This window comes from Miscanthus floridulus, chromosome 6 (assembly GCF_019320115.1).
Source record: "Miscanthus floridulus cultivar M001 chromosome 6, ASM1932011v1, whole genome shotgun sequence".
Taxonomy (NCBI): domain Eukaryota; kingdom Viridiplantae; phylum Streptophyta; class Magnoliopsida; order Poales; family Poaceae; genus Miscanthus; species Miscanthus floridulus.
The window spans coordinates 30,595,825-30,623,358 of record NC_089585.1 but is presented as its reverse complement, the minus strand read 5'-3'; the positions used below and the strand labels follow the sequence as shown (position 1 = coordinate 30,623,358).

At 44.3% G+C, this 27,534-nt stretch overlaps 3 protein-coding genes across 5 annotated transcripts; 1 reads left to right on the top strand and 2 right to left on the bottom strand.

Annotated features, from left to right (window-relative positions):
* Nucleotides 1-12,869: 12,869 nt before the first annotated feature.
* Nucleotides 12,870-14,259, top strand: LOC136457999 (uncharacterized). Its single transcript, XM_066458010.1, has 4 exons — nucleotides 12,870-13,382; nucleotides 13,473-13,661; nucleotides 13,822-13,873; nucleotides 13,981-14,259. The coding sequence occupies exons 1-4, from the start codon at nucleotides 12,934-12,936 to the stop codon at nucleotides 14,119-14,121; spliced, it is 831 nt and encodes a 276-aa protein (XP_066314107.1). The 5' UTR covers nucleotides 12,870-12,933; the 3' UTR covers nucleotides 14,122-14,259.
* Nucleotides 14,260-17,320: 3,061 nt separating this feature from the next.
* LOC136455880 (zinc finger CCCH domain-containing protein 3-like) lies at nucleotides 17,321-21,611 on the bottom strand. Of its 3 annotated transcripts, XM_066455589.1 has the most exons (6): nucleotides 21,012-21,611; nucleotides 20,646-20,831; nucleotides 20,408-20,487; nucleotides 20,231-20,309; nucleotides 19,239-19,339; nucleotides 17,339-18,140 (listed from the first exon to the last, which is right to left on the bottom strand). In XM_066455589.1, exons 2-6 carry the CDS (start codon nucleotides 20,779-20,781, stop codon nucleotides 18,075-18,077), a joined length of 462 nt encoding a protein of 153 aa, XP_066311686.1. In that variant the 5' UTR covers nucleotides 20,782-20,831; nucleotides 21,012-21,611; the 3' UTR covers nucleotides 17,339-18,074. The 3 variants fall into 3 exon arrangements, with proteins under 3 accessions (XP_066311687.1, XP_066311686.1, XP_066311685.1); XM_066455588.1 differs by lacking the exon at nucleotides 21,012-21,611 and having other exon boundaries at nucleotides 17,340-18,140; nucleotides 20,646-21,004; XM_066455590.1 differs by lacking the exons at nucleotides 19,239-19,339; nucleotides 21,012-21,611 and having other exon boundaries at nucleotides 17,321-18,140; nucleotides 20,646-21,004.
* Nucleotides 21,612-21,737: 126 nt separating this feature from the next.
* On the bottom strand, nucleotides 21,738-26,044 carry LOC136455881 (glycogen synthase kinase-3 homolog MsK-3). The gene is made up of 12 exons (XM_066455591.1): nucleotides 25,786-26,044; nucleotides 24,515-24,699; nucleotides 24,320-24,412; nucleotides 24,035-24,094; nucleotides 23,590-23,862; nucleotides 23,332-23,406; nucleotides 23,043-23,240; nucleotides 22,897-22,947; nucleotides 22,717-22,812; nucleotides 22,542-22,625; nucleotides 22,317-22,419; nucleotides 21,738-22,186 (listed from the first exon to the last, which is right to left on the bottom strand). The coding sequence occupies exons 2-12, from the start codon at nucleotides 24,623-24,625 to the stop codon at nucleotides 22,104-22,106; spliced, it is 1,227 nt and encodes a 408-aa protein (XP_066311688.1). The 5' UTR covers nucleotides 24,626-24,699; nucleotides 25,786-26,044; the 3' UTR covers nucleotides 21,738-22,103.
* Nucleotides 26,045-27,534: the final 1,490 nt, after the last annotated feature.

Below are 27,534 nucleotides of genomic sequence, written 5' to 3'. Positions count from 1 at the left end.
GATCATGCAAGGCTTATAAGTGGAGCTGGTTGACATCCTTTGCCTATAAGCCAATATTTATCTAGTATCTTTTAATTTTGAAATAACAAGTTTATTATTCCTGTCCCATTCTAGATTAGCATCTATCCTATGCCAAACATGTTGTGTACCATTAAATCATCACAATAGTAACCATATCAAGTTGAGCATTTCCATAATCCACATAACCAACACTTTCATCAATTACTACGATGAAGGGGGCTCACGTCAAGTTCTCACTATCCGAGAGAGATGATGATTCGAATCGATTCCTACCTAGCTAGAGAATTATTCATAACACACACCCATACTCCCCCCGTTAGGGTCGCATCGGGTCACCTTTGGTACAATTCAAGTCCAAATCATGGGTAAGACCAGCGCCGCACCCTCAAAGATACTACCAATTTGCCAGGAGACTCGGGACTCAAACCCACCCTTGGACTCACGCCATTGGCTCTCCGCACATCCTTACTGCCTCCAAGGTGTGCACTTTAACTACTCATGTCCCTGGCCTGAGTTGAGCTACTCGGCTTCACGGTTGGAATGACTTATCCGGCCAACTATGTGAGAGGCATGCGTTCAACATGACAAGAGGGCCTCCAATGGCCGGTCTTTAAACGACACAGATGGAATCACTATAAGTCACCACACCTAACATATAAGATTCTACCCTAGTCTCCAATTGTTCAACATCACCAGGTTATGTTCCACGATAGCACAATATAGCCAACTATGATCAAGTCACCACCTATAGCTCGCAGGTGACTAGGAAATCACTCGACTTCTATAGGTCTAAGCATGGCTAAGCATGAAGTTTGATCCTGGGCCTACATAGGATTCAAGATAGATATTTCTGGACAAGGAAAGTATATGCAATAAGTGGTTTCAATCAACTCTTATAACCTAATGCATCAAACATCAAGGACTCAAGTAATATCTTGTAAAACATGGAAGACTTAGAATGCTCCGAGGCTTGCCTTTCACAAACATGGTCGACTGGTGGTCAGAGCACTCTAGGAGATGATCAACTTCAGGCTCGCCATCGCCTGGAGCTTCTTGGTGCTTGAGCTTCCTAGGTTCTCCTCTTGCGGATCGGCTTCAAGTTCCACCAACGTGATTTCTTCCGCTACACCTATTGCATGCATATGCATAAAGTAAGTATCATGGATGCATAAGAAGGATTGTGAATCATATGTCATGAGAACATGAATGATTCTATGCTGATGATTATATCAAGTTACTTAGATGATAATCAAGTTGAATTCATATTTACTGAGTAGGTGCATATCTCTTCTCTAGAATTTTCAAGAATCCACACTAAGTCCTATTTCTTGACCACAACACAAGCAGCTACAAGTTTAAATCATAACGGAAGTTTTACTCAACCAATTACTATAATCTAGGACTTTCTGGAAAGCTTATAAAATTTCCTACAACTTTCATTTGGTCATCACAAGATAATATAATAGCTATCAAGGTTAAACAATTCAATCATCCAGATATATCCAGTAGACAAGCAAATTCGGACAGCAGACTTCTAAAAGCTATAACTCACAAACCATTTAGTCTATTACCATAAAAATTTGACACAAGTAAGATAAGTAAGTTATCTACAACTTTGTTAATAACAAGTTTCACAGAAAATGTAATTATCATCATGAATTTATCAATACAACACTGCAGCCATCTAGTAGAATTATAAAGCAATAATTAAGTAGCTGCTTATAACCAATCAACTTCAAGCACAACTACCATTATCAGCAGATCATATGCATCACAAGGACTACAGAAAACATTATGTTTAGCCAAACTAATGTATTTAGATACCTTTATTAATTTCTTTATATAATAAGGTGATTTATGAGATAAATATTTCTAGTGCTCCATAAATTCAGAGACAATTATAGTAGCATACATATGATCCCAAAAGTCTACTGTGAAAATTTCATGCTAATTGGATAAGTATAGCCCTCTATACAAAAATGACAAGTTGCTTAGGTTTATTTTAACAAAAATAGTTTAGCCTATTGAAAAGTGTCAACCAGCAGATTTCATATTTTTCTTAACTTCCCTAAATCTCATTAACACTATACAAAAATTTGCATGGCAATATGTTACTTATTTTTATCCTTATGATTTTCCTCAGAAAATACCATTTATTAAAAGATAAATAGAAAGACCATACTCTAATCAAGTTTACTGCAAGTTTAGTATTTTTTCTAGCTAGAACATGTCAACACAAGATCAGCAAAATTAGAATCACAATTTTATCACTTCCCTAGCTCAAGTTATGTATTTTACAAAATTGCAAATAATTTAAAAGCACTTATTTAGTTCCATTTAATTCTCCTAGAAAAATACTAGAAAAAGTACATTTCATATTTTTATCAAATACTACACTTCATGATAAATCCAACAAATTTTGGTTCACCCCATTTGGACACTCTTAGCTCTAGATATGAATTTTTGAAACATGCATTCAAATCTATGAAAACAAATCAAAAAATCATATAATACACAGACTGACAGATGGGGCCCGCTGGTCGGTAGGACCCACACGTCAATGACGCTAGAGCAGAGGTGGTGCTCCGGCTAGCCCTATCTCACCGACGATGAGATCATCGGCGATGACTGTGACACCAACATGTTCCTCTCATCAAGCTGCGTCGATAGGTGGTGACTACGTGACCTAGAGTTCACCGGAGATGGCTTGCCGGTGGCGATGGTGGCACGGTGGAGCAGTGCAGTGGCGCGCCGGCCATCTTCGACCATGGCATGCGTTGGTGAGGATGGCTACTCCTTCCTGGTGACCTAGCGCAGCACTACGATGAGGATTAGGCCATGGTGGCTGATGAGGACATCGCCACGCTGGACACACCGACACCATGGTCTTCCCCAAGTTGCAATTCGTTCCCAACTCAGCTGCCATGTTGCCCTTGGATTCAGTAGATACATCATCACTGTTTCGGTCATAACTTTCTCATACGATATCGAAATAGGCCGTTCTTGGATGCGTTGGAAAGGGGACGACGACGCCGACGTTTTGGATCTAGTCCCAGCTCCAGAAGGTCCGTGGATCATTCTGTGTGACCACAGCAAGGTGCTGCATCACCTATTTGGGCCAACTTGGCCATGTATCGTGTCAGGCCTTAAGCCCAAGTTGTGGGCGCCCAACCCCTGGCTGTCCCCAACCCTAGGTCAAGTCTTAGACTATAAACACAGCCGCCATCGCTGCTACACAATTGGGGTTTTGTTTAGAGTTTAGTTTTCCATCGAGAAACTGAATCGTTCATTGTAACTGTGGTGACAAATACTTTTACAGTGATCCAGGGCCCCCATTCTTGATCTCCTCCACTGTGTCGATTAGTCCTTTGGAACCGAGTTCTTGAATCCTCTATTGATATTCGTGTCATTCATATTTGCAATTTCAGATTGCGTGTTTTACCTTCTTGCTTGTGCTCTTCGATTCGCTTGCAGGAAAAGCCTTCTTGGCGAGGTCAATCAAGTTGTGCTTGGTTGATAACCAACGGAGCAGTGGTATAACGGTTGCAGGGTTCGAATCGTGTCTGATTTGAAGCCGGATCACCAACATTCGAGATCTCCACAAATCAAACTTACCGGCTACCTCTCGGAAGATCGGGCCTGTATCCATCAATTGGTATCAGATATTTCAGGTTTACCACGAGGTATAATCTCGTTTGCCTTAGATTTATATTTGTTCATTACCTAGAGTCCACAAAAAGCCCAAAAATATTTCAATTTCCGCTGTCCTATCGCCCTTTGTGCCTTTGCAATTTTGTTTTAGATTCGTGTTGTTGAGTTTGTGTCCGTGGTCGAGTCTTGTTGCTGGTTTAGGATTGTGTTCATGGTCGTAGTTCAATCGCCCATTGCTGTGATTTTTGTTTTCCGCCGCTATCCCATCCACCGTTCCCAAACAACAAGTCGAAGCCACCACATTACTCGACTTGCCCCGCTAGCCGCCTTGTGTAACTTCTCGCCGCCGCGCAAACCCTAGATAGGTTGCCAGCCGCTCTTATTTTGCCTACATCGCAGCCCTCCTTACATCATCAGGCGAATACCTACTGCTATTGGTCACAGTGACGATCCTGTGATCGGTGTTAGAGTTTAGGGACTGCTTTGCCCTAACTGCCGCCGCCGTGTTGTGCCTCCTGGAAAACATACCTTGAGATACCTTCGGTAAAACAGACATAACTTTTCGCTCAGTTTATCAGAAAAATCTGAAATTTTTACAGCAGCTTCTTGACACCATTTGGAGCCGACCCAAACTCGGCTATGCCCTGTTTGGTTTCATCAGAATTGCCAAAAAATTCGGGAAAATATAGAAAAAAAATTGTCAAAGTTTTTGCACGCTTTTCAGAGAACTGTGCTGAATTTCTGTAGACCACATCCCACCTCAGTTGTAGGTGCCAATTTTTGTGGTTGCATCTTTTGTGATCCTTGTTCAGAGACAAGTACATTAAAAATAGTGAAAAAATATAAAAAAAAGTTTGTTTCCTACTAGTGCCTTTTGGAAAAATCCAGGAAAAAATTCAGGAAAAAAGGAGAAGTCCGGGCTATTTGCTTGTTCTATGAGTTCTTTCGATCATCCTTTGTTTTCACCTTGTTGCGCTACGTCTTGACATGTCTTAGCCAACACCTATGATTTGTACTTTGGATCTGGATTGAACAATCATTACTCTGCACTCGTTAATTGCTAATCCTTGCTGTCATATTGTGTGCCTACCCATAGCTCCACATATTCTTCTGTCAGCACAGGTTCATCTTGCAACTGTTACCCATGCTCAACAACAGATTACTTCGCCACTTTGGTTTTGCTCCTGTTTGGCGTTGGTAAGAATACAAGCAAGACGGTGGTAAGCCGCTTGTGATTTTGCATTCCACTTTCACCACCATCACCACCACCACCACTTGTTTCCTTTTAGTTGATAGGGATAATACTTTGGTGTTGTCTTTTTCTATCTTCTAACCATGGCAGGAACTCCGACGGACTTCAATGAGTGCGTGTCCAAGGGCGAGCTTACAACATTCATGACTAAACAACGCAATCTTATGACCGAGCTGACGCGCAACGTGAACAATCTGGTCACCCGCATTGAACAGCTTGAGCAACACCCTCCACCTTATCGTGCTGATGATGAAGATATGGATGCTTTTGGTGATGAAGATGCGTATGCTGACTGGTGGTGCCCGTCGCCGCCTCAACTTCAATCGTCGCGGTATGGAAGGTAATAATCATGGTAATAATGATCCTTTTGCTAAAATTAAATTTAGTCTACCTCTTTTTGCTGGTAATGTTGATCTAGAGGCATATTTAGATTGGGAGCTTGCTGTTCAACAAAAATTTGATTCTCATAATGTTCCTGCTGAGCATAGAGTTAGACTTGCTACTAGTGAGTTTACTAATTTTGCTTTGTTCTGGTAGGAGTGATCTTTGCAATGCCAATAATGCTGCTGCTTGTGCCTCAAACTTGGAATGTTTTAAAACAACGTATGAAATCTCGTTTTGTTCCTCCTTATTACCAACGTGATTTACGTTTGAAACTACAAACTTTAAAACAAGGTGATAAAGGAGTAGAAGCATACTATCAAGAATTGCTTATTGGTTTAGCACGTTGTAGTATAAATGAAGATGATCATGATGCTAGTGCTAGATTTTTTGGTGGTTTAAACCATGATATACAGAACATACTTGATTACAAAGAATGGCGCAATTTTTCCCAATTGTATCATCTTGCTATTAAGGCAGAACGAGAAGTACAGGGACGCAAACAACACCAGCCTTTCAGGTCTAACAATGGGAGGAATTTTCAGCTAGCGTTCCTGAGCCTGGAGACGCCCAAGCTTCCTATTGCACCACAGCCATCTACACCTCCATTTTCTTCTAGGGTAAGTAAATTGTCTAATGTGCAGTTTCCACAGCTGAAGAAAGGTGGCACTCCGGGTGCTTCTACTAGCTCCTCCTCATCCAGCTCTAAAATCATTTGCCACCGATGCAAAGGCATGGGACATGTCATGAAGGATTGCCCCAGTCAGTCGTGCTTTCATTGCTACCGAGGATGGATATGTAAGTGTTAGTGATGTTGAAGATGATTTAGCCCTTGCTGCTAACATTGATGCAGATCCCACCGAGGGCGATCAAGACAAGGAGGCCATCACCATTGACTCCATGGCTGCTGCCACGGACTACCCTAGCCTTCTTGTGCAGCGTGTGTTGAGTACATGTGTGGGACATGAAGAAGAGATGAAGATCCAACGCCATAATTTGTTCCACATGTATCTCATTATGCAGGGTTGTCGTGTTCTCACTATCATTGATAGCGGGAGTTGCAATAACTTGGTGAGTTCAGATTTGGTTGACAAGCTTGGCTTGACCACACGACAACATTCGTATCCATATAAACTTCAATGGTTCAATAATAGTGGTAAGACTAAGGTAACTAAATCAGCACGCATTAGCTTTTTCACAGGCTCTTATCATGATACTGCTGATTTTGATGTTGTCCCTATGCAAGCTTGCTCCATTTTGTTAGGTCACCCATGGGAATTTGATAATGATGCTTTACACCATGGTAGAACTAATACATACACTATCATACATAAGGACAAGAAAATTACATTGCTGCCTTTGTCTCCTACCGATATTATTAAACATGCTAATGAGATCAAAAATAAACCTCCAACAGATATTGCTAAAAATAATGGGATTAAGTTAAAAGGAGGTGCTTTTCTTGCTACAACTTCTGCTACTACTGAGTTATGTGATAATCCTGATGCACCATGTTATACTATGTTTTATCAACCTTTTATGTCTAGTGCATTGCCTGCTATCACTAACCTTTTGCAGGAGTTTGCTGATGATGGGATGGAGTTGAGGACGACTCCAATTCTAGAAAGAGGGGATGATGCGGACATCGCCAAGATGGAGTCGAGGACGACTCCAATTCGAGAAGGGGAGGATGATGAGGACATCGCCACGCTGGACACACTGACGCCATGGTCTTCCCCAAGTTGCAATCCGTTCCCAACTCAGCTGCCACGTCGCCCTCAGATTCAGCAGACACGTCGTCACTGTTTCGGTCATAACTTTCTCATACGACATCGAAATGGGCCGTTCTTGGATGCGTTGGAAAGGGGATGACGACGCCGTCGTTTTGGATCTAGTCCTAGCTCCAGAAGGTCCATGGATCATTCTGTGTGACCACGGCAAGGTGCTGCGTCACCTATTTGGGCCAACTTGGCCATGTATCGTGTCGGGCCTTAAGCCCAAGTTGTGGGCACCCAACCCCTAGCCGTCCCCAACCCTAGGTCGAGTCTTAGACTATAAACACAGCCACTGCCGCTGCTACACAATTGGGGTTTTGTTTAGAATTTAGTTTTCCATCGAGAAACTGAATCGTTCATTGTAACTGTGGTAACAAATCCTTTTACAGTGATCTAGGGCCCCCGTTCTTGATCTCCTCCACTGTGTCGATTAGTCCTTTGGAACCGAGTTCTTGAATCCTCTATTGATATTCGCGTCATTCATATTTGCAATTTCAGATTGCGTGTTTTACCTTCTTGCTTGTGCTCTTCGATTCGCTTGCAGGAAAAGCCTTCTTGGCGAGGTCAATCAAGTTGTGCTTGGTTGATAACCAACAGAGCAGTGATGTAATGGTTGCAGGGTTTGAATTGCGTCTGATTTGAAGCCAGATCGCCAACGTCGAGATCTCCACAAATCAAACTTACCGGCTACCTCTCGGAAGATCGGGCCTGTATCCATCAGTGGCGCAGTGGAAAAGCTTGGACACATGCATGGCCATGCGGCGGCGCACGGTGCCCTATGGTAGGGCTCTCCATTCTGGCTAGCCGACGGTGAGAGGGAAGTCTCCGTCTAGCCTACTGGACCTAGGTCACAAAGCCATGTAGAGACGACTAAGAGTGGGGACTGGAGTGACTCCGAGACGACTGGCCGCGGTGAGCTCAAACTCACGGCCCTGGTGGCCATGGCGGGAGTGGCGGTGTGTTCCCACTCGACCATGCAATAGCATCTAACCTAGTTCCTGCCTAAGCATATGGACCACAAAGCGGCTACAGACCGGAGAAGAGGAGGACAGGAGGTACAGTGGAATGGTGTGGCTATGGTGAGCCGAGCACGCGGCGGCACTCCAGTGATGGCACGGTGGCGGTGAGGTGAAATGGGCCATTACCAAAGCACGACGTGAGGTAGTAGTGGTTCGAGGAGGTAGAGGTGGAGGTGGCAGAGCTGTTGGCTTGAGGAATCGAGCGGTGGAGCTGCGATGGCGGTGAGCGGGCACGGCAGAGCGACAGCGATGGCGCGGCGGCGCGGTGCTCCGCTTTGCTCTAGCGTGGGTGAGAGAGAGCGAGGTGCGAGGGTGAAATGGAGCGACCAGTAGAGGTGCGCGCCTTATCCCTCCACGCTGGCCTAACCGGCTAGGCTGGTGTACGGCCATCACACGGCATGCCTGGCCTGCCCCCGGTCGGCCACTGACACCGGCGTCGAAACGGCACTAGGCCCTGATGAACATGACTGATAGAGCGATTTCACACGATCGTTACTCCTAAACCGTTCGTCCTTTACAAAAATTTCTTTAACAAGAATTGTAAAGCTACACGAGATCTACAACTTTGATTAAATGAGTTCAGTCTAGATCGGCCTAGTTTATAAACTACAGCGCATCAAACACAGGTTCATTGAAACGGTAAACCAGCTCAAGACTCAGAAAATTTTCAAAGTCGAAAACAATAATTCTATTGCTATTTGTGGACTATTTTTTAGCATGCTATGCACCGAATTAGGTCTTGACCTAAAAATAAAAGTTATTACTCTAGTCAAGTACTACAACTTTGCTTAAGGGTGCACGGCCATGGAAATACTCTATGCTATAGTTCAACTTAGGTCAATCGTGCAACTTGAAAATGATAACCACTATAACCATGACTTAGAGGCCAAATTAGTCCAAGTCATGAATACCAAAGTTGTTCCAAATGACATTCTAAACATGTTAAAGGTACTCATAAGGTCCCATAAACATTTTATACATTGGTCACTTGTAAATCCTAGCATATGTGAAGCATTTAGTAACAAACACATGTGATATAAGCAATCATGGAGATAAACTTTGAGATGCTCATGCTCATGAATGATCAATGATGCTTATGCTCATGCAATGCCAATGCCAAATGCATGCTTAACACCTAGGGTGTTACAAGTACAAACATGGACAAAAAAACACAAACCGATCTCTGAAAAATAAGAGTACATCAAAGACCAAATCGGTCGTTTTCTTCCTTCAAGCCTCCACTACCTGCAGGAGTTTGAAGATCGCACTGCAAAGATGGCAAAGGAAAGGGACACCTACAAACACCCTCTCCAAACATGGCTTTGAAGACCACACAATCCACTCGTAGCTGACAGCGATATCTAGTATCCACTGAAAGAACATCGGCTTAAGGAACACAGGCTTACAATCCTTCAGCACTAAAATAGAGTGTTGAAGATTCTGGACCTTGTTGTAGAACGACCAAAATAAGAGGTCAAGATCGCCGCATCAAAAGCCAGGCAACTGCTACCTTTGATAAACACACCTAATGCTAAGATATGAAGAAAGTCCACATATCTGACAACCAAACTCTCACTAGCCCTTCAACGACGTCAGATTGAACATCTTCAAAGTAAGAAGGGGCCGGACATACTGTATTCCAAAGTACTATCATCATCGCCACCATCTCATCAATGATAATACAACCAAACCCTACATCAACAAAGATCCACAAACTTAATATAAAACTATGAAGGAAAAAGAGATCGGGTCTCCGTTCCTTTGTCCACCGATGAGACTATTGGTTAGGAGTGAGGAGGGGGACAAAGCTGAGGGCGGCGGCAGCGGCAGTTGGGATCGGCGGTGGCGTTGTGTGCGGATTGGATCTTGATTTCTTTTACTTCAACCCAGCAAATTCTCTTTACCGAAAAATGGTTCCAACTTCCAAGAGTTGTTTTGCATGCAGCCACTAGGAATCACCGTATTTATTTAGCCACTAAAACAGGGTTGATATGCGGCTGTGAAAATCATTTTCGATCACAAGAATAATGACGCACGCTTAGAGACACTACCGTACACGTGCACGTATGTGGATGAAAACAACAATCACATTCGAATAGATATATTGCACTGTTCGCTTGGCTGATAAGCCATGACTGAAAGTACTGTTGGCTGATTTGGTGTGAGAGGAAAATATTGTTCGTTCGCTGAAAAAGTACGGATTATAAGCCAAACGAACAGGGTACTAATAGTGTCAAATGTGTTGAATGTAATTACTTGTGGCTTATTTAGGTGTGAGAGGAAAATATGTTTATATCGATATAAACATAAATAATTGTTATTTAGGTTTGGGTTCAGAAACTAATAGTGTCAAATGTGTTGAATGTAATTAGTTGTGGTCAATGGATAATCGCATACTAGAAGTGAGCTACGCAAATATCCATATCAAATATATTTGAACTCAAATACGAGTTATCCAATTAGTATATATAAACCTCTCAGATTCAGATACGAACTATCTTAAGTCTTAACCCTTCAAACAAATATACAGCATGTTCGATTGATCGTTTCTATGGCTTATAAGCCAGTTGATATTGTTTTATTATGAGAAAAAAAATATTATATCATGACTGATAAGCATGGCTGATACGATCAATCGAACAGGTAAGAAATTATATGTCAGACTTGTTTTTACCCCTACACGTGCTTTTAAAATAAGTGACATTCCATGTGCTCACTGCAGCTTTTCTTATCTGCAGCTGCAGCCGTGGCTGCAAAGAATGAACTAGAATCTAGTAGAACAAGATATTTTTCATGTTTCTACGTTTTTTTCGTGAAATTGAATTGATTCTTATAAAATTTCTACATTTCAAACAGACCTAGAAATATTCAAGGGCACAAGCAGGCAAAATATTGAAGAAGCAAAGCAACCTTTTCATTCTTTCAAAATTGGTGTTCAGTAATATTTTCTACCAACAAAAAACGGTGAATATTATTATCACACACGTTTGAGCTCTTCCGTTCTCTTTCCTACTATTGCTTATACGTTGCTATAGATGTTGATGTGCTTTGCTTTTCGAAATTTCTATCTGGTCAACAAGGCTGTCAATTTTGTCCTTAAAACATACTATAATAATGCCCTTGCTTAGCCGAAACTGCAGTTGGCTTTTCAGTTTTCACAGTATAGAACTGGCTACCCATTTCCGAGCTAGAACGGATGACCTTTAGTATAGGACGTGGGTTGGGTGGGGCCCACTTGCAGCTACTCTAATCATGGAATTAAAGAGCAAATTGTTGCACAGTAAGTTGGTCAAAGCATGGTACAACATAGTACGATAATGCCAAAAGAAAGTAATTGTGTGTTAGGTTGACAAATCTACAATAAAATCGACATTATTATTATGTTATGAACGGGAAATCATGTGATAGTTAGATCTTATTTAAAGAGGGTGGTTTTGTGCGTGTTTGGGGCTAACACACACTGAATTTCTTCGGTAGTCCACCGAAGAAAGCACTAGAGTTTTCACATAGTGCACCTGAACCAAACCCTAGCTACCAGAGCCATTACCGGAGAAGACCAACGATTCATGTTCATTATTACTATGATGAAACAAGTGTACTATTAGATTAACCACAACTAATAACCATATAAAACAAGTGATTACCATTCTAGAGTGTACATAAATCTTCAACAACCTTTCACGAGAAAACGAAGAAAGAGAGATGTGGATGAGCCTTGTCGCCCCACATTGAGCACCGATTATAATCACCTATTATTTGGCTTATATACCTACTTAAAGGGAAAATGCAAGGAGGAAACAAAATGCAAGGGTTTTTTTTAGGTCTGCACCTTAGATTTCTGACATGTGTACTTTCTCCCGACCTAGATCAAACGGCTTTGGAAGAAGGTCCACTAGTAGCTTGTTCGGCAGGACTGAAAAATAAGCCAAAATACTGTTCCAGCTGATTGTTGTGAGAGAAAAATATTGTTCTGTCTGGAAACACTGTTTACGTGAACAGTGAAAGTGTGACTGCGCTGGCCAGCCCAGCCCCAGCCGGCCAGCCAACCGAACGCAGCCTAGGTCACTCATGGTTATGGATGTAGCCATTTTCAACTAATACACAGACTCTAAAAAAAAGTCACTTTTACCTCTATGAACTATCGTCATGGTTTGATTTCCTTCTCAAACTTCAAAATCATTTAAATTACCTCACTGTCTTGGTTTGGAGTGCTTGTAAATGCCCAATGAGGTTTTCAAACCATAAAAATGTCTTTAAGATTCTAAAAAAAATTGAGAAAAAATCATAGATACATATTAGGACACGAAAAGTCCAAATAACATATTTAGAATAGTGTGAAAAACTCTAGGAGCTTCCAAAAAATAAATTTAGGTATAGAGAAATGGAAAATATCCAAAAACTATGGAAAAAATCCAAAACATTATAATCAATGTTTAAACGCATTTTGAAAACTTCTCACAATAAAAACACGAGATACAATCAGTACAAATGCATAGGATGAATGCATTCAACATCGATTGGAATGTTTGTAAATTTTCAAAATGTGTTATATTCATGATGGTTGCATCTTGTGTTTTTGTTGTGGAAAATCTTCGAAATGCATTTATACATTATGTAAATTTCCAAACTTTTCTAGATTTTTTTTCCATTTTCATAGAACCCTTCAATACGGGATAAGAAGCTAACGTAAACGGTTTTAATAATAGTTAAAGAATATTGATATTTAATTTGAAGAGTACGTTGGAGTTGGAAAATCAGGCCACGGCCACGATGGATTTCCGAGAAACTACTGCGCTGCGCCGTGTGGTCTAGCCCACAGCAACAGGATAATTGGATGAGGCCACTAAGGGACATGCGCGCCAAGCTCGCCGTGCTCGCCACCGGCGCCCCTCCGCCACCACGGCCGCCCCACCCCCCGCAGCACCAGCTCCACATCCCGCGCCGTCGGTCCTTCAAGCCACCCCACTCTCTGCTGGACGGCGGACGGCCGTCGCCCCCGGTCCCAGCTTCGAGGAGGCGCGCCTGGCCGGCCGTCTCGGTAGCGCTCTTCGGTGCGGGGTTCCTCCTAGGCCCGCTGCTCGACGGAATCCACTCCCGCGTCGGCCTCCAGGTCTACGGAAACGGTGCCCTCGACGCCGGCCCTCTTCACACCCACATCCTGGTGCCGCCCCTGCTCGGCGCGTTCTACCTCACCGTCGGCCTGCTCCACCTGTTCTTGGACCAGAGGGCGCCCCCAAGATCCAAGGCCACCGGGACCGCGCCGAAGACGGCGACATCGCTACTGTGCGTTCTAGCTAGATACGCTCGTGCTTCTTTATCTTCTGCTATGCATCGATCGAGTGGTGTGAATGATCCATTGATTTAATTACGCAGTGTTCTTGCTCTGTTCATCGAGCTGAGCGCGGAGCTGTACAGAGCAGGGGCGCCCAGCAACGTGGAGGCCTACATCCTGTTCGCCGCCGCCGAGTTCGTGTGGGTGTTCCTCGATGGCTCCTGGCTGGGCTTCGCCATCGCCTGCCTCGTCGGCACAGTCTGCCCACTCGCCGAGATCCCATTGATCAAGTAACGACATTCGTTCCAAGTTTGTTGTACCTACCCGGATCAATAGCTTCGTTTTCAATCTGCTGACATGCTATGCTCTGTACCACCTGCTGCATGCGTTCATCTTACATTTTGCTAACATTCCCGGCACTGCCACTGCTAATGTCGCATATGTATGCAGATTACTTGGGTGCTGGAGCTATCCGAACGCCGACGTCCACCTGCTCGGCGAGGTACGTTTTCTTCTCCGGCAGGCGACAGGACCGGATCACGCACGCATCTCTCTGTCCTCTGTTAAATACTAGCGTCAGCGTCACGTTGCTGTGTGCGGGTTGTTCAGGGGCTGGTGAGCTGGACGACGACATGCTACTTCGTCTACACCCCGTTCCTGGCGAACCTGGCGAGGTGGCTCGATTCACGGCTGGCAACCAACGACGACGGCGCGGAGGGAGACGACGAAGCAGAAGCAGCTCGGTCTTGACACCGGGAACAGCAGCACGCTCACCTGCGCTGCATGATTCTAGTCAGACTGAAAAACATTGCGCAGCCAGTGCCCCATGTACAGTTGCACGGTTCAGACTTCAGACATTCAGAGCTCCCTCCCTCTTGCATTGCGCAGTAAAGTATCGTGATGGTTGTTGGGTCATGCGAAGGTTCTCTGAAAATGGTCAGAGTAATACTCGGAGCATATGCCGAGCTGTTCCAATAAGCGTCTGATGGCGATGCGGCCTTAATTTTATGATGGCCGTAGGGGGGGGAGGAGAACGATGGGCATGGTTGTGCATAACTTTTGTTATTATGATCTGAAAGCATGGCCGCATTATGTTGAATGGGATTTGTCTTCAGGAGAGACACTCCAGCGATGTACGTGGCGACAGGTGTTCTGATACAGTTGAAGAACAGTTTACTCTACTTTTCGCTCTGATTGAAGCCATTATTATTACACCTGAAAAATAGTGTATTTTGTGTTGTTAAGAATTGGGTGCACACCTGAGAAAATACTGAATTTGTTGGGATTGTCAATAAAGTTCTTCTGTTACTAGTGTGCATCACACTTCTCTACAACCAATTGTGCCATTGATACTGTGCACAGACATTAGTGACAAACAACAGAAGGATTTATCACACTTCTCTTCTGTTACTATGGCTGTCAACTGAGCTTATTGCCACCTGAATTTTATCTGAAGAGAATCTGAATTTGATGTCGTAGTGTGACATCTATGCGGCTTATGACCTAGCTATCTAATTGGCATGTTCCATCAACTAGAAAGAACACAGCCTAAGCACATTAAGAACAATGGTGTCAGTAACTGAAGTCTGAAGGAAATGAGCTGTCTTTAGAGCAGTCCAGCAGTTGGTATGACCAGATGGGCACTAGTGAAGACGTACACTCCACTGACCAATGCAGTGCACGAATCTAACGAGCTCCCACGGGAAATTCAGTTAGAGCAGCTCCACCGGATCCCGTTTTAATTTCCTATCCCTTAAAAGTTGCTATAGGGGATTGGAAAAACAGGAATTCTATAGGGGAAGGTTGCTTCAGCAGGCTGAGAAAAAATCACATCCCCCTAAACGTTCATAAAAAGAATTCAGTCAGGTAACGCACACTGCAAACCACATGCAGAAACGAAGAAAGCTTGTGCAATGCTGTTTTGGAGTAAAAGAAAAAAAAAACACGTATGAAAGCACAACCAGAATGTGGGGATGAAGGTGAACAAACACCGACAGGCGTATTCAGAATGCGTTCATCACGACATCACTGCCAAGCACCAACCACGTCCCAACTGGCTCACCGCTCACCTACAGTCCAGCAGACAGCAACACAACGACCAAACCCCGACCATGGCCTTTGTGTGATGTACCTGACAAGATAGCCTTGCACGAACACAACAAATTTCTTGCAAGAAATGCAGATTCACCTGAAACCAGTAAACAAAAAAGTCCGTGCGCTGTCAGAGCTCGTAGGTCACTGCTATATGAAGCTGTTACTACGACTGTTGATGCTTGAGCAGGCAGTTGAGCATTGCCATCATCCACCTGCGTGCGTTCTGAGCAAGACTTTTGAGAGTAGATCCATCGATCGATCCACTGGACGATGGCTTCCCTCCTCCTGTTCCTGCGAGCCATTGTCAGTGCCAACGACGAGGGACTCACGGGCGCAGCGGCGGAGGAGGAGAAGGAGACGACGACGCATGAACAGCGGCCGGGGAAGTGGACGTTCCCATCGACGCGTCCTGCGACGGCACGCTGCGACGGCGGCACGGGCACGGAGGAGGAAGAACGGTGGCTGGTCTCCTGCCTGGAGTGGCCTCGCGTCGATCGCAAGTCCGCGTGGATGCAGATAGTTTGACGGCCGGGTCCGACCACCGAGTACTTGAGGAGACAATCTGAGTGTAACTATACGGAGTATATCACTCGATGACGGTTCATCTCGGCTTGGCCTTGCCATGTGTTTCCTGGACCTGGATGAATTCCGTCCGAGCGTTTTCACGTGGTGCTGACAGTGCCAGCAGCCTTGACCCTTAGCCAAGCGTCAAGTCGTTCCACGCTCGCTTGACCGCTCGAGGTCGTGAAAGTTCAGGTCTCGGTCCCGGATTCCCCAGCGGGCCAGCCCCGCCGAGACCAGACGTTGCCATGCAACGGCCACGAGACGGTTGCAATTGTGCTACCAGCCTACCAGACATGGCTTCCCTTCTCCCCGAGCCCGAAGGGAGCGCGCTCCCATGGCAATGGATTGGGGCCTGGTCCGTCCGGGTCCGGGGTCCCTACCTGAAAACGGACGTGGCCTCGTCAGCACGGCTCTAGGTGCGGCTCATAGTCTTGCCGGCGACGGCAGCGTCCTCATGTCGTCATGTTCATTCTTGGAGGTGTCATTGAAGAACCACTTGCCACCTTGCCATGCGTGTGGTCTTAGGGTGAAAACCCAATCCGGTGTCATAGATGTGTGATGGTGACATCTTTGGTATCATTCTCCTCCTGAAGGCGTCGTATTTGGAGACCACCTACAACTCGTGGATGTTCATCTTGCACACAGCCCGAATCCACCTTCAATGATCAACCCTCGGTGTTTGCACAAGTCACTAACCGGCAAATATCACCGTCGGTGTCCTTAATTGGTTGCTTTGTGTCACCAAATGTCGGGTTACTGGGACCTTGATCCTCTCTTGGATCTCCTCCTTCTCCTATTGGCGGTCTTCTCTCCTTTGTGGCTTCCTCTCTCTGAATGGGCGTTGGTGGACGTCGATCGGATCCTATATATATGCTTCAAAGACATTGTAAATCACGGTTGTCATCTTACTCGATATAAAAAAACTTAACAGTCACATGTAGAATGAAGATCGCTAGAGAGTAGAGAGTGGTGTTAGAGCATCCCCAATAGTTTCTAAAAAAAGCAATTGGTAAATCAATGAGCTTTCTAAGTGACTAAAAAAAGTTGGGAGCATATTTGTTGGGTTGCTCCAATAGTTTTCAAAATCTTGGTTCCTAAAATATATAAGACAATTTTACATCATGAATCTCATAAATCATCCTAACCTACTTTTATATTTCTTCTCTCTCTCTTGTATATTTGCATCAGAAACTCTGTCCTACTCTTTATTCTTCCTCACGTCCTTCCACCTTCACATTGGCATCCATGTAATCAGATGGTAGTTTTCCATGTGCGGAAAGATTGGGAGTTGACACACAGAGTTGTTGGAGATGCTCTTAGTTAAGTACAGTCACTTGATAGTGGTATTAGTCTTTTTTGGGGGGAAATATGGTTTTCATTACTCAGACAGAGCTGAATCATCAGTAATTATACATTGAATACATGCCAGAATGGAGATAAAGATTGTTCCTCCTCTGGATCACATAAGCTACCTAGCATTGCCAATTCCATGCGCTACCCTATTACACGATCGCGGCCGTTGCTGAATCTTCCAGGAGATGAAGTTCAGAGCCAGCAGTCTTCGCAGTTCAGGAGATAAGGTTGGTATTAGTTGGTGAACAACGATGTGCTTTTGTGATGGGAGTTTTTTATTTCCCCCTTATTTGTTATTGCTTTTTCATGGGAGTTTTTTTAATTAGGAAAAAATTTATGTGAAAGCGAGGTGCTGCTCACAGTAAGGTAGAAAGTGCAAATTGTACACGGATTCCAACTGCCAGAAGAGCACCATTGATACACAGTATATTTTTTCAGTTACTTCCTCTTATCACAAATATAAGCTCATTCAAACATCAACACAATCTCCAAAGTGTGACTTTGACTGTAAATATCTATAGAAATATACTTACGATCAAAGGTAGTAAACTGGGATCCTCGTTATTCTACTGCGCTGCAAGCATAGGAGATTTAGCACAACCAATCAAGGTACAAAATGTTAAATGGTTCAAATTTCAGGGAGAACGCCCCTTCAGCCCCAGTCGATGAACGGGAGGGGAGGATAGCCGCCTTCAGGAGGAGGTTGCAGTGACAGGCGGCAGGTTGCCCCAGGAGGATGTGCACCCCCAGTATGTTCCCTGCGCAACAATAACAGAGGAATGAAACATTGCCAATGCAAACTCGCTAAAATTAAGTGTGATGGAACTCATTAACGAGATAAATCATGATGGAGCATTTGCAAAACGGTGAACCTTATGCTTCCCTGGCAGCTTAAGCACTGGAAAGCAGCGCAACATTTCAGAATTCAGAGAAAGGATCTAGAGCATAGAGCATGGTTGTTGCAGACCAGGAAGCTGACAACAGCTCCAAACCAAACAAATTTAAGGTCTTTAATCAGTAGGCCCTCCTTCCTAGTCATCTTGAGGCACCAACCGACAGGCCCGCTTGCAATCGAATAGCCTCGAAACATCGAAACAGCACACGATCGGTCTCTGGTAGGTGCCAAGTCACTAACCAATGGACCCGCTGGCACATGATCATGTAATTTAAAACGTCTAAATAGGATGATTGTGTGGCGTCTAAATAGGATGATTGTGTGGCAAGGGCTCAATTCATGGCATGATAGCTGACTAAACTGAGGATATGATAAGCATATAGCTTATCACATATCATAATTCTTTCTGTAAGGTGGGTGCCAGAATTTAGAAATCTTTGTTGGTTCGAAGCAGTTTCAGAGGAGAATATATTAGTACCTTATGTGTGTTTCTTCTAAGAGCAGGTGTTCTCTACTTACAAGTAGAAGTAGGTTTCATCTCATTCAACGGTCATCAACAGAACTTTCCCTTCATGGCATGTTAAATGGCAACCCAAATATTTTTTTTTTAAAAATACTAGATGGAAAAAAATTGCAACGCTAGAACTCTAGAAGTGCAATGTTTATTCTGGATTGGTGAGACCACTGAGGACACCTACAGTTAAGCACACTTTTCATATATTTACTAGTTACTTGACTGAGAGGATGGCAGTATATAACTCTTAAATTTTCATAGTTCATTGTTTTCAAGTTCGGGCTTCATAAAGAGTACTGTAAACAATCTCTAAGCATTAACTAGAATGCAGAAATTAATTGTTTATGAAGCAAAATCCAACTAGTAATTTCAAGGTTAGGCATGCAATCATACAGTTAACTATAACAATATTGTGTTGATAAGAATCTCATGCAATAAAAAGATTACCTGAGGAAGAATTTCTGTCTGCTCCCTGGTATCCAACAAAATTGGGTTGGTTCCCAATAAAATCAGACTGCTGCACCATGGGTCCAGGTCAGACCCAGGCCCTGAATGATACAGGTTTATTGGAAACATATAAGGCCTATCCATGGACTAAACCAACTTAAAACTCAGTATTGTTTTAGCGCTAACGAAACCAAGAAACAAATGTTTCTCCTAGTTATAAGTATCAGGTGTTAGAAGGGCGGGCCTGGTGCAAGCAGGTAGAGTCTTACCTGCCTCTGACCGGAAGGTCCCGGGTTCGAGTCGCGGTCTCCTCGCATTGCACAGGCGAGGGTAAGGCTTGCCACTGACACCCCTCCCCAGACCCCTGCACAGAGCAGGGAGCTCTCTGCACTGGGTACGCCCTTTTTTTATAAGTATCACGTGTTACCAAAAGTAGTTGTAAATATAAGCTTTGTAATGCATTCAAGATAATTAGTCATACCTAACGATTTATACCTAACAAGGCTAAAGGTTCCTTGCTGTACTGGTCATGGGGTCACCTTTTAAGGGGTTGTATGAGTCATCTAGACACCTTTTCTTCTTTTTAAATAATGATACACACCTTTCCTGCGTGTTCCAGGGTGGAAAATGGCTAAATGTTCCTACATTCCAGCAGATTTGTGTACAGACAATTGTTTCCTTTGAGGCAGAAGTAAGGGAGACCCAAAAGCCCTGCTTGGATTCCGCAGAGGGGCACAGATATCATCTAAAATCAGTATGTGTGGTAAATCAAATGTAGGAACATGTGATCTTCAGGAGGTGTTTCATTCAAATAGAATCTAGCCCAAATGCAACATACGACTCAATGGATACTTACTTAAAATTTTAAAATTTTAGTATGAAAAGTAGATGTTCAAACAGTTCCTAAGTTGCACCTAATAGCATACTTGTAGGCACTACCAGTACCAGATGTGTGAATAGCACGCTACTTTAAGAAAAATGCAAACCCTTACCTGGTGCAGCTAATGCTGGATTGACACCATCTGGCTTCGGATGGAAGTACCTGCATGAATCCCCATACTTGCAAGCCCCCTGCAACATGAAGGAATTGACCTCAAAATTCAGAGCGGCCTACTCTTGGTGCATGTGAGGCAGCTGCTAAGTTTCCGACGCAACGCGAGATGACTCACCGTGCGGACGAAGTGGTGACAGATGCCCTTGGCGAGGGTGCCGTCAGGCAGGAGGAGGGAGGAAGCGCCGCCATGCTGCTCTGCCGACGAAGGAAACAGAGGAGTCAACCGGAAAGACCTGAATGGCCCCGAGCGCGGTGGCAGACACGGTGTTCGACGAAACGCGCCAACCAGAGAGCAGATGAAGCGACGACTGCGAAGGGGAAGGGGAAGGGGACGAGGAGGGTTGCCGGCTGACCTTGGTGGCGGATGGAGTCGTACCAGAGGGCGCGGGCGCGCTGGTGCTGGACGCCCTGGAGGTGGCGCCTCCGGGCGGCGGGGGTGTCCTGGAACTGCTTGTCGCAGTAGTCGCAGTAGTACTTCCCCAAGGGCATCCTGTTGGGTGTTGGCAGCTCTGCTCTCTGTTAATTTGCAGCAACAGATCCTACACAATTTTTGCAAAAGCTGAGAATTTCATTTGCTAATTCGAAGCCTAGCCAAAAACCCTAGAGGTGCAACCAAAGAAACATCTGTGGTTGAACAGTCCAATGCTAGATTGCAACTGGAGGGTATGTATGACTCAAAAAAATGTCACCCACGAAGACTCAACGCCTCAAAATCTAACCTGATAACAGGAATCTGTTTTGCGTAACGCCTCCTCTAACAGCAGCTTCGATTGAAAAAAACACGCTTGGCGGATGAGAAGAGACAGCGGAATCATACTAACCACCTCACGAGAAAGAGATGTAAATAAAAAATAAAATAAAATAAAAAAACTGGAGTTGCAGTTGGTGGCTCCTCTAACTCCAGCTCTTTTAAGAAACTGCAGTTTACAGTTTATGGTTACACACTCTAAGCATCTCCACCAGATCTCTTCTACTCTCCCCATCTCTAAAATAAAAAATGTAATAGCTACAACAAATCTCCTCTCACTCTATTTTTTAAGGAGATCTTCTAAATCCATCACCATCTCTCTAATAAAAAAGGAAGACCTCTTCCTCTCCTAAATCAGGACGAGATTTTAACAATCTGCCGTAACAAAGGTCCCCAATATCCTGAAGTTAATTTTAAGACATCTCCTATAACTTTGTACAGGGGGAAAGAATAGGAGATATCTCCGAAGAAGTACTCGGATAAGTAATACCAAACCAAGGATACCATCTGCGCGCGTCGCATTTCCTCAATCGTCTCAAACGCTGCAATTGCACAACTTTCTGGTAAGAGCTATCAAACCAACATACTTCCAGACTGATCAAATAACAATGTACTACATCTCAACCAAAATATTTTGGCAACAATCAACATCAGATACCAACGCCAGTGTGCAATAATCGACAGGAGCAAGCTGGTAGGCACTAGGCAACAGGTAGCTAGTTTTCTGAAACAAAATACGGTAGCAGTATGGGTCTGGAGACAAGGAAACATGGAAAAACGAAGTGAATCCATACATAGATTCAAGCTACCATAAATACATTGATACTGCTCTATAACAAATTACATGATCAGCTATGGCAATCTCGAGTAAGCGTGAGTTAGTAGGAAGGGGGTTCCGTTACATGTCACTGCGACATAGACTACTCAGCTACACAGGTCACATTGTCGTACAAGTAGGTAACCTTGCATCTTCAACGACAGGCTCGCATGCCTCAGATCATCCAACATCCCAGGGAAAATGCACAATTGCAACCACAGGTTCCAGTCTCAAGGCACGGTCATTTCACAATCCAATATAGGAGCATTGTTTCTTTGCATGTTCTGGAATCAATTTCGCGACAATGTCTGCTGGGACTCCTTTCAATTCTGCAGAACAGAAGTGGCAAGCATTTAAGGTGGTGATATACAAAGAACAAACTTGGAACTACATTGCTAGCTGATTGTAAGTTGTAAAACCTACATTAACAATGCTGAATTGAGTAGGCATGAAACATACCGTGAGTTTTGAAATTGAAAAGGGGTGGCAAAAAGCGGCCATTTGGAAGACGAGTGTTAGGATCTCGAAGCTCATCAAAGAATGGGTGAACAAGTGCCTCCACCTGGACAAAAGATTCATAAGATATTAGAAAACAGGGGTATTTCCATCATGTAATGCAGGAACTTGTGCACAGGTCTAATGCTATGAGTATTTCCATCATGTAATGTAATGACATGCACTTACAGCAGTGCATCTCAGATTTGGGGAGTACTGGAGTAGACGAGAGACCAGATCAACAGCTTCTGGCGGCATCCTTTTGTGGAATACCTGAAAGATAAAATGTCCAAAAAGGCAATTAGTAAGACAACAGCAACAGTTTCTTTAGAACATTGTAAAAAAAAGGTAGGAAGATTTGCACCTTGTGCCATGGGTGTGCTTTGATTTGTGGGAACTTAAACTCTGTGTAATTCGGGTTCATGCATTTAATTTCTTCCCTTGTTGGAGTACCAAGGACCTGCCATACAAAATCAAATTAAGGGTGATCAGAATTTGTGCTTCTGTAGAAGACAATTTACAAGTTCACAGAACCGACAACTACCTTGATGATTTCAACAAGTTGGTCCACGCCACTTTCACCCGGAAACAAAGGCTGTTGAAATAGTTCTTGTAAGACAGTGAACTGAAAAGACTTTTGTTGACTTGAAAACTTTTAAAAAATGGCAATAAAAATTTGAGACACCTTACCTGCCCTAGCATAAGCTCAGCAAGAACACATCCAGCAGACCAAATGTCAATCGCTGTGGTATACTCAGTAGCACCAAATATGAGCTCTGGAGCCCTATAGTATCGGGAGCAGATGTACGATATGTTTGGTTCCCCCTTGACCAGAACTTTTGCACTACCAAAGTCACATAGTTTAAGCTGGTGGGTGTGTGGGTTCACCTGTAGTGAAGTTTGAAAATCAATTTCAAAGTACAAAGCCATTTCTTCTAGAAAAAGATACAGAAGCAAAGTAGAAGATTTTCCAGCATACCAGAAGATTCTGTGGCTTAATATCTCTGTGGCAGACACCGATAGTACCATGAATGTAAGCCAATGCCCTACATATCTGCCAAAAACCAATACAATATCAAATATTGAAAAAGAACAACATCCATTGGAGCAGCCAATATTTAGGTGAAATGAAATATGCTCTTCAGCTTCAACATCAAACATTCTCCAACAGGGTCCAAAACATAAGCTTTAAAGTATAATTAAAACAATAGCAAAAAGGAAAGGGGCAAATCATTACCTGGTACATATACAGCTTCACATAAATAAGTGGCATGCGTTGGTTCATCTTGTTGTGATGCTTCACAACTCGATGAACTGTCTCTGGTACATACTCAAGGACCAAGTTTAGATAAAGCTCATCCTTCTCAGTTGTTGAAAAGAAGCAATGCTTCAAAGCAACAACATTAGGGTGGTCAAGAAGGCGCATGGTCTGCAGCTCACGGTTCTTGTAACGCTTATCCTGAAGAACCTTCTTTATCGCAACAGTCTCACCCGTCTCCAAACACTTAGCCTATGAACAGGTGAAATATCATTGCAAATTAGGAGAGGCATCTGATTACAAAAGGCTTTATGTCACACAAGATATGAAAGATCTAAAATATGTACAGCACCATGGAAAGCAATGCCACAGACAGCTGCATAATAGAACATATCTAAGTCAGTCACAAGTTGTTGCAACTAACCTGGAAGACAATCCCAAAAGAACCTTGACCTACAATGCGCTCAGCCATATAGCTCACTGTCTGCAAAAGCAACCAATAAATACACATTATTATACATACAAAAAGAAACTGAGAAAATTGATCAAAACAACTCCACAATCTTATATGCTAGCATCATGAATATTGGCAATATGCAAAAGTAGCACATTAAATTATGGTCTTCGCTTTCAATTATTAGATTCAGGCACACACTAAAAACATGTACAATAGTTGATAAATCCTGATCAAATGCAGTAAAGTACTCGCCTGTTTTGGTTGACCATTCTTGCCACCAGTAGTAGTAACAATTATGTGCCCAGTTTCAGTCCCTTTCCCATTAATTATGGTTGCTTCAACTTCCTGCAATTGGCATTCACGTCAAATGTTATAGCACGGTCCATTTCTCACATAATCTTGAAGAAATTACAGTAAGCCGGAAACAAGATGTCATTGCATCTTCACCTTATCATCTCTAATCTTTATCTCGTTCATCTGATCTTGCAACTTCTCCACACCAATGCTGGTGCTGGTGCTGTTCTTGTACCCAGAAGGGGCTACACCAGCTGAAGCCATCTCTGAAGAAATCCAACGTGCAGCAATTCAGCTTTGCATCAACTCCCCCAACAGCAGCAGATCTATCGGGCTACCTGTAAGTGGATTAACAAACAAATCGATCAGAGGGATGGTTCTAGATATTGCAATGGCAGCATCATTCGCAGCGGCAGAGGCTTAATGTCTAACGAGCTGAACTTTTTGTTAACAAGTAGTACAGCCCATCCCTCGAATATAGGTAAAATGTAAGAAACGAGAACAAGTTCTTCCTAGACTTGCAAACACGGCTAAGTCATGAGCCAAGCAGGCAACCGACAGAAAATAGAGCACAGAATCACCTAATAGTTGACACACATTGCAAGAACCGCTCACGGCTTATCAAAACATCGTAAAACGAAGTCATTCGTGTTTACTGTACCAAAGTTTAGCCGTGGAATCTAAGGCTTTCTTATCTTGACCCTCCTCTCTAAACATATAAAGCCAGACTGGCAGATACTCGTAAAGATACAGACGCTATGTTCATCCGCGAAGCAAAGCTTTCCCCCTTTTAAATGGTCTAACTTAGAATGGAAGAGAAAAAAAGCTCAGCTTGATATGCCTCGGCAAGAACCCAAGCATATCAAGGCAACGTGCTCCTAACTCTTGGAAAGTCAAAGCAAATAATCCTAATGTAGGACCCCTCTGAATCTGTTCAGGGGCACTTCCGAGCCTGTAACGAAGGGGAACAAGCAAATCCACAAAGAATTGACGGCTTGGGCACTAATTGATGGATTTCATTTCGCATGGAAGCCTAGAGCAGAACCTATGCACCGATAGACAAGAGGAACAGAAGTCATGAGATCCGCGCAAACGCTCTAGCCACTAGGCTGACTAAATCGCTAAAACCATGAACACGCACTCAGAGAAAGAGCGCATCTTTCGCAGAACGATGCCAACTTCGTCAAGAACCCAGGAAACGCTCCTGAAATCGCCACTGACCCGAGCGAACGGTCCGCGCCTCTCACCAGGAAAAGGCAGATCCCAGGAGACGGATGACCAGAGCTCCCAGAACCGCCAGCGGCGCCCGCAAACATGGACCAAGAACGGAACGCCCATTCGCGGTCACAAACGACCAACAGAGATGAACAAACCGAAAAAACAAACCGCCAAATCTAGGAGCAAGAACAGATGGGTGTCCATACCTCTAACCTCCTCCTGTTGCCCCTTCCTTCCTCCGCCAAAGAAATCTATCTGTTCCCCTCCGAGATTTGGTTCCTCCTCTTTGCCTCCTCCCACCTCCGCCTCCTCTCTACCTCCCTCCCTGTTCTCTGACTGCTCGCTCTCCTCTGCCTCCTCCTTTCCTCCCCCTTTCTACCTCCCTCCCCCGCCTCTTCTTTCCGCCTGTCGGGACGCAGGCGCACAGCAGAATACTGCTCCCAACGCGACGCAGCGGCCGAAATGATTTGTGCCTGCCTGCTGCCGAGGCCTGCAGTCAAAGCACCCGCCACCACCACATGACACGACGCCCGCCCGCACCACCCGCGGATCCCTCCCCCTTTAACGCCGCAGACATGTGGGTCGCGTCTCTCACGGGCCCCACCTGTCAACCAAGTGGTCTCGGCGCGAGTCACGTGCACACAGGGCGCCGGATCCCTTGGGGTTTGGTTGGGCCACGCCTTTTGACTAGTCAAATCCGCGGGGCCCGCTGCCCGGACTGCGTCGGGGGGGCTCGGTTACTGTTCGCCTCCTCTGCCCCTGCACGCTGCCGCGTGGAGCCGAGCGCGGTCAGGGCCCACGCCGCAGCGGGTGGGATCCCGTGGCGGGGGTTTCCGCGTTTGTCCGCTATTTTTACCGCATCTGGGCACGCGAGATTCGAATACTGGGGTGTGGTGCGAGGGCGAGGAAAAGACGGTCGTGCCCCTGGGCTTGGTTAGATCTGGGCCGTGTTTAGATGCCCACTGAATCGGCGCCGCCGAATTCAGTCGGTATACTGTAGCTACTGTAGCGTTTGTTTTTATTTTGTAATAATTGTCCAATCATTGACTAATTAGGCTCAAAACGTTCGTCTCGCAAAGTACAACCAAACTATGCAATTAGTTTTTGATTTCGTCAACATTTAGTACTCAATGCATATATCGCAAATTTGATATGACGGAGAATCTTCTTTTTGTATAGTGCCAAATTCTGAAATTTGAGGGAACTAAACATGGCCCTGCGCTCTTGTTTTGAAGTCGAGGCGAGGAACGGTAATCGGGAGGTGGGTGGCAGAGCAGCGAGGACGGAGGACCACCGCACCGGCACTCGCGAGAGACTGTTGACTGGAACCGGTGAGCTGGTGCAAGTGAGGTGGGCCGGGCTTTACAGGACCGCAGGAGCAGGTACTCCGAACCCCCGCGGTGCGTTCGGTTTTGAAACTTCAAATCTGAACGACCGTGGAGCCGTTCTGAAGAAGTCATAAATTGTAGCTTCTTCAAAATAACTCTGGCTTCTTTGAAAGAGCCCTTCAAAATGAGCCACGCCAAACACGCCCTGAGAGGTCCAACGGTCTAGTTAGTTTGTACCGTAGTTTGTCATACTTAACCTTAATTATTAAACTATAAAAACTGCTATGAGCAAAATCAAAGCCACGTAGAGCTAAGTTTTTGTGCCAGGTTGTGGCCAATTGTGGAAGCAATCCAAATACACCCTTAGCCTCAACTTTTGCATCTTTACAAATGCTCCAGCTTATGCCAACCACTAGATTTACCAATTATCAGAGTACGATGGAGAAATACCTAGTGCCTTGGCTAACAAAAGTTCAAAACCATTGCCCCAGTAGCGTGTTAGCAAATGAATTTGTCTATGTCTTGGTTACATATTTATATGAGATAAAAGAGGATCGTAAAAAGGTTTTACCACAAGATAAAGTGTTTTTTTTTTCAGATGTTAGCTTGAACTTAGAGCTCGATGGC

What these genes read in the sequence shown, in the direction of transcription:
- LOC136457999 (XM_066458010.1), top strand. Translation starts at nt 12,934, where the DNA reads ATGAGGCCACTAAGGGACATGCGCGCCAAGCTCGCCGTGCTCGCCACC. An exon ending in AAGACGGCGACATCGCTACT is followed by an intron (nt 13,383 to 13,472) that starts GTGCGTTCTAGC and finishes TTAATTACGCAG; the next exon opens with TGTTCTTGCTCTGTTCATCG. An exon ending in ACGTCCACCTGCTCGGCGAG is followed by an intron (nt 13,874 to 13,980) that starts GTACGTTTTCTT and finishes CGGGTTGTTCAG; the next exon opens with GGGCTGGTGAGCTGGACGAC.
- LOC136455880 (XM_066455589.1), bottom strand. Translation starts at nt 20,781, where the DNA reads ATGCCCTTGGGGAAGTACTACTGCGACTACTGCGACAAGCAGTTCCAG. An exon ending in GTCACCACTTCGTCCGCACG is followed by an intron (nt 20,310 to 20,407) that starts GTGAGTCATCTC and finishes TTCATGTTGCAG; the next exon opens with GGGGCTTGCAAGTATGGGGA. An exon ending in TCCAGCATTAGCTGCACCAG is followed by an intron (nt 19,340 to 20,230) that starts GTAAGGGTTTGC and finishes TGTATCATTCAG; the next exon opens with GGCCTGGGTCTGACCTGGAC.
- LOC136455881 (XM_066455591.1), bottom strand. Translation starts at nt 24,625, where the DNA reads ATGGCTTCAGCTGGTGTAGCCCCTTCTGGGTACAAGAACAGCACCAGC. An exon ending in TGAAGCTGTATATGTACCAG is followed by an intron (nt 23,407 to 23,589) that starts GTAATGATTTGC and finishes GGTTTTTGGCAG; the next exon opens with ATATGTAGGGCATTGGCTTA. An exon ending in CTGAGCTTATGCTAGGGCAG is followed by an intron (nt 22,948 to 23,042) that starts GTAAGGTGTCTC and finishes CTATTTCAACAG; the next exon opens with CCTTTGTTTCCGGGTGAAAG.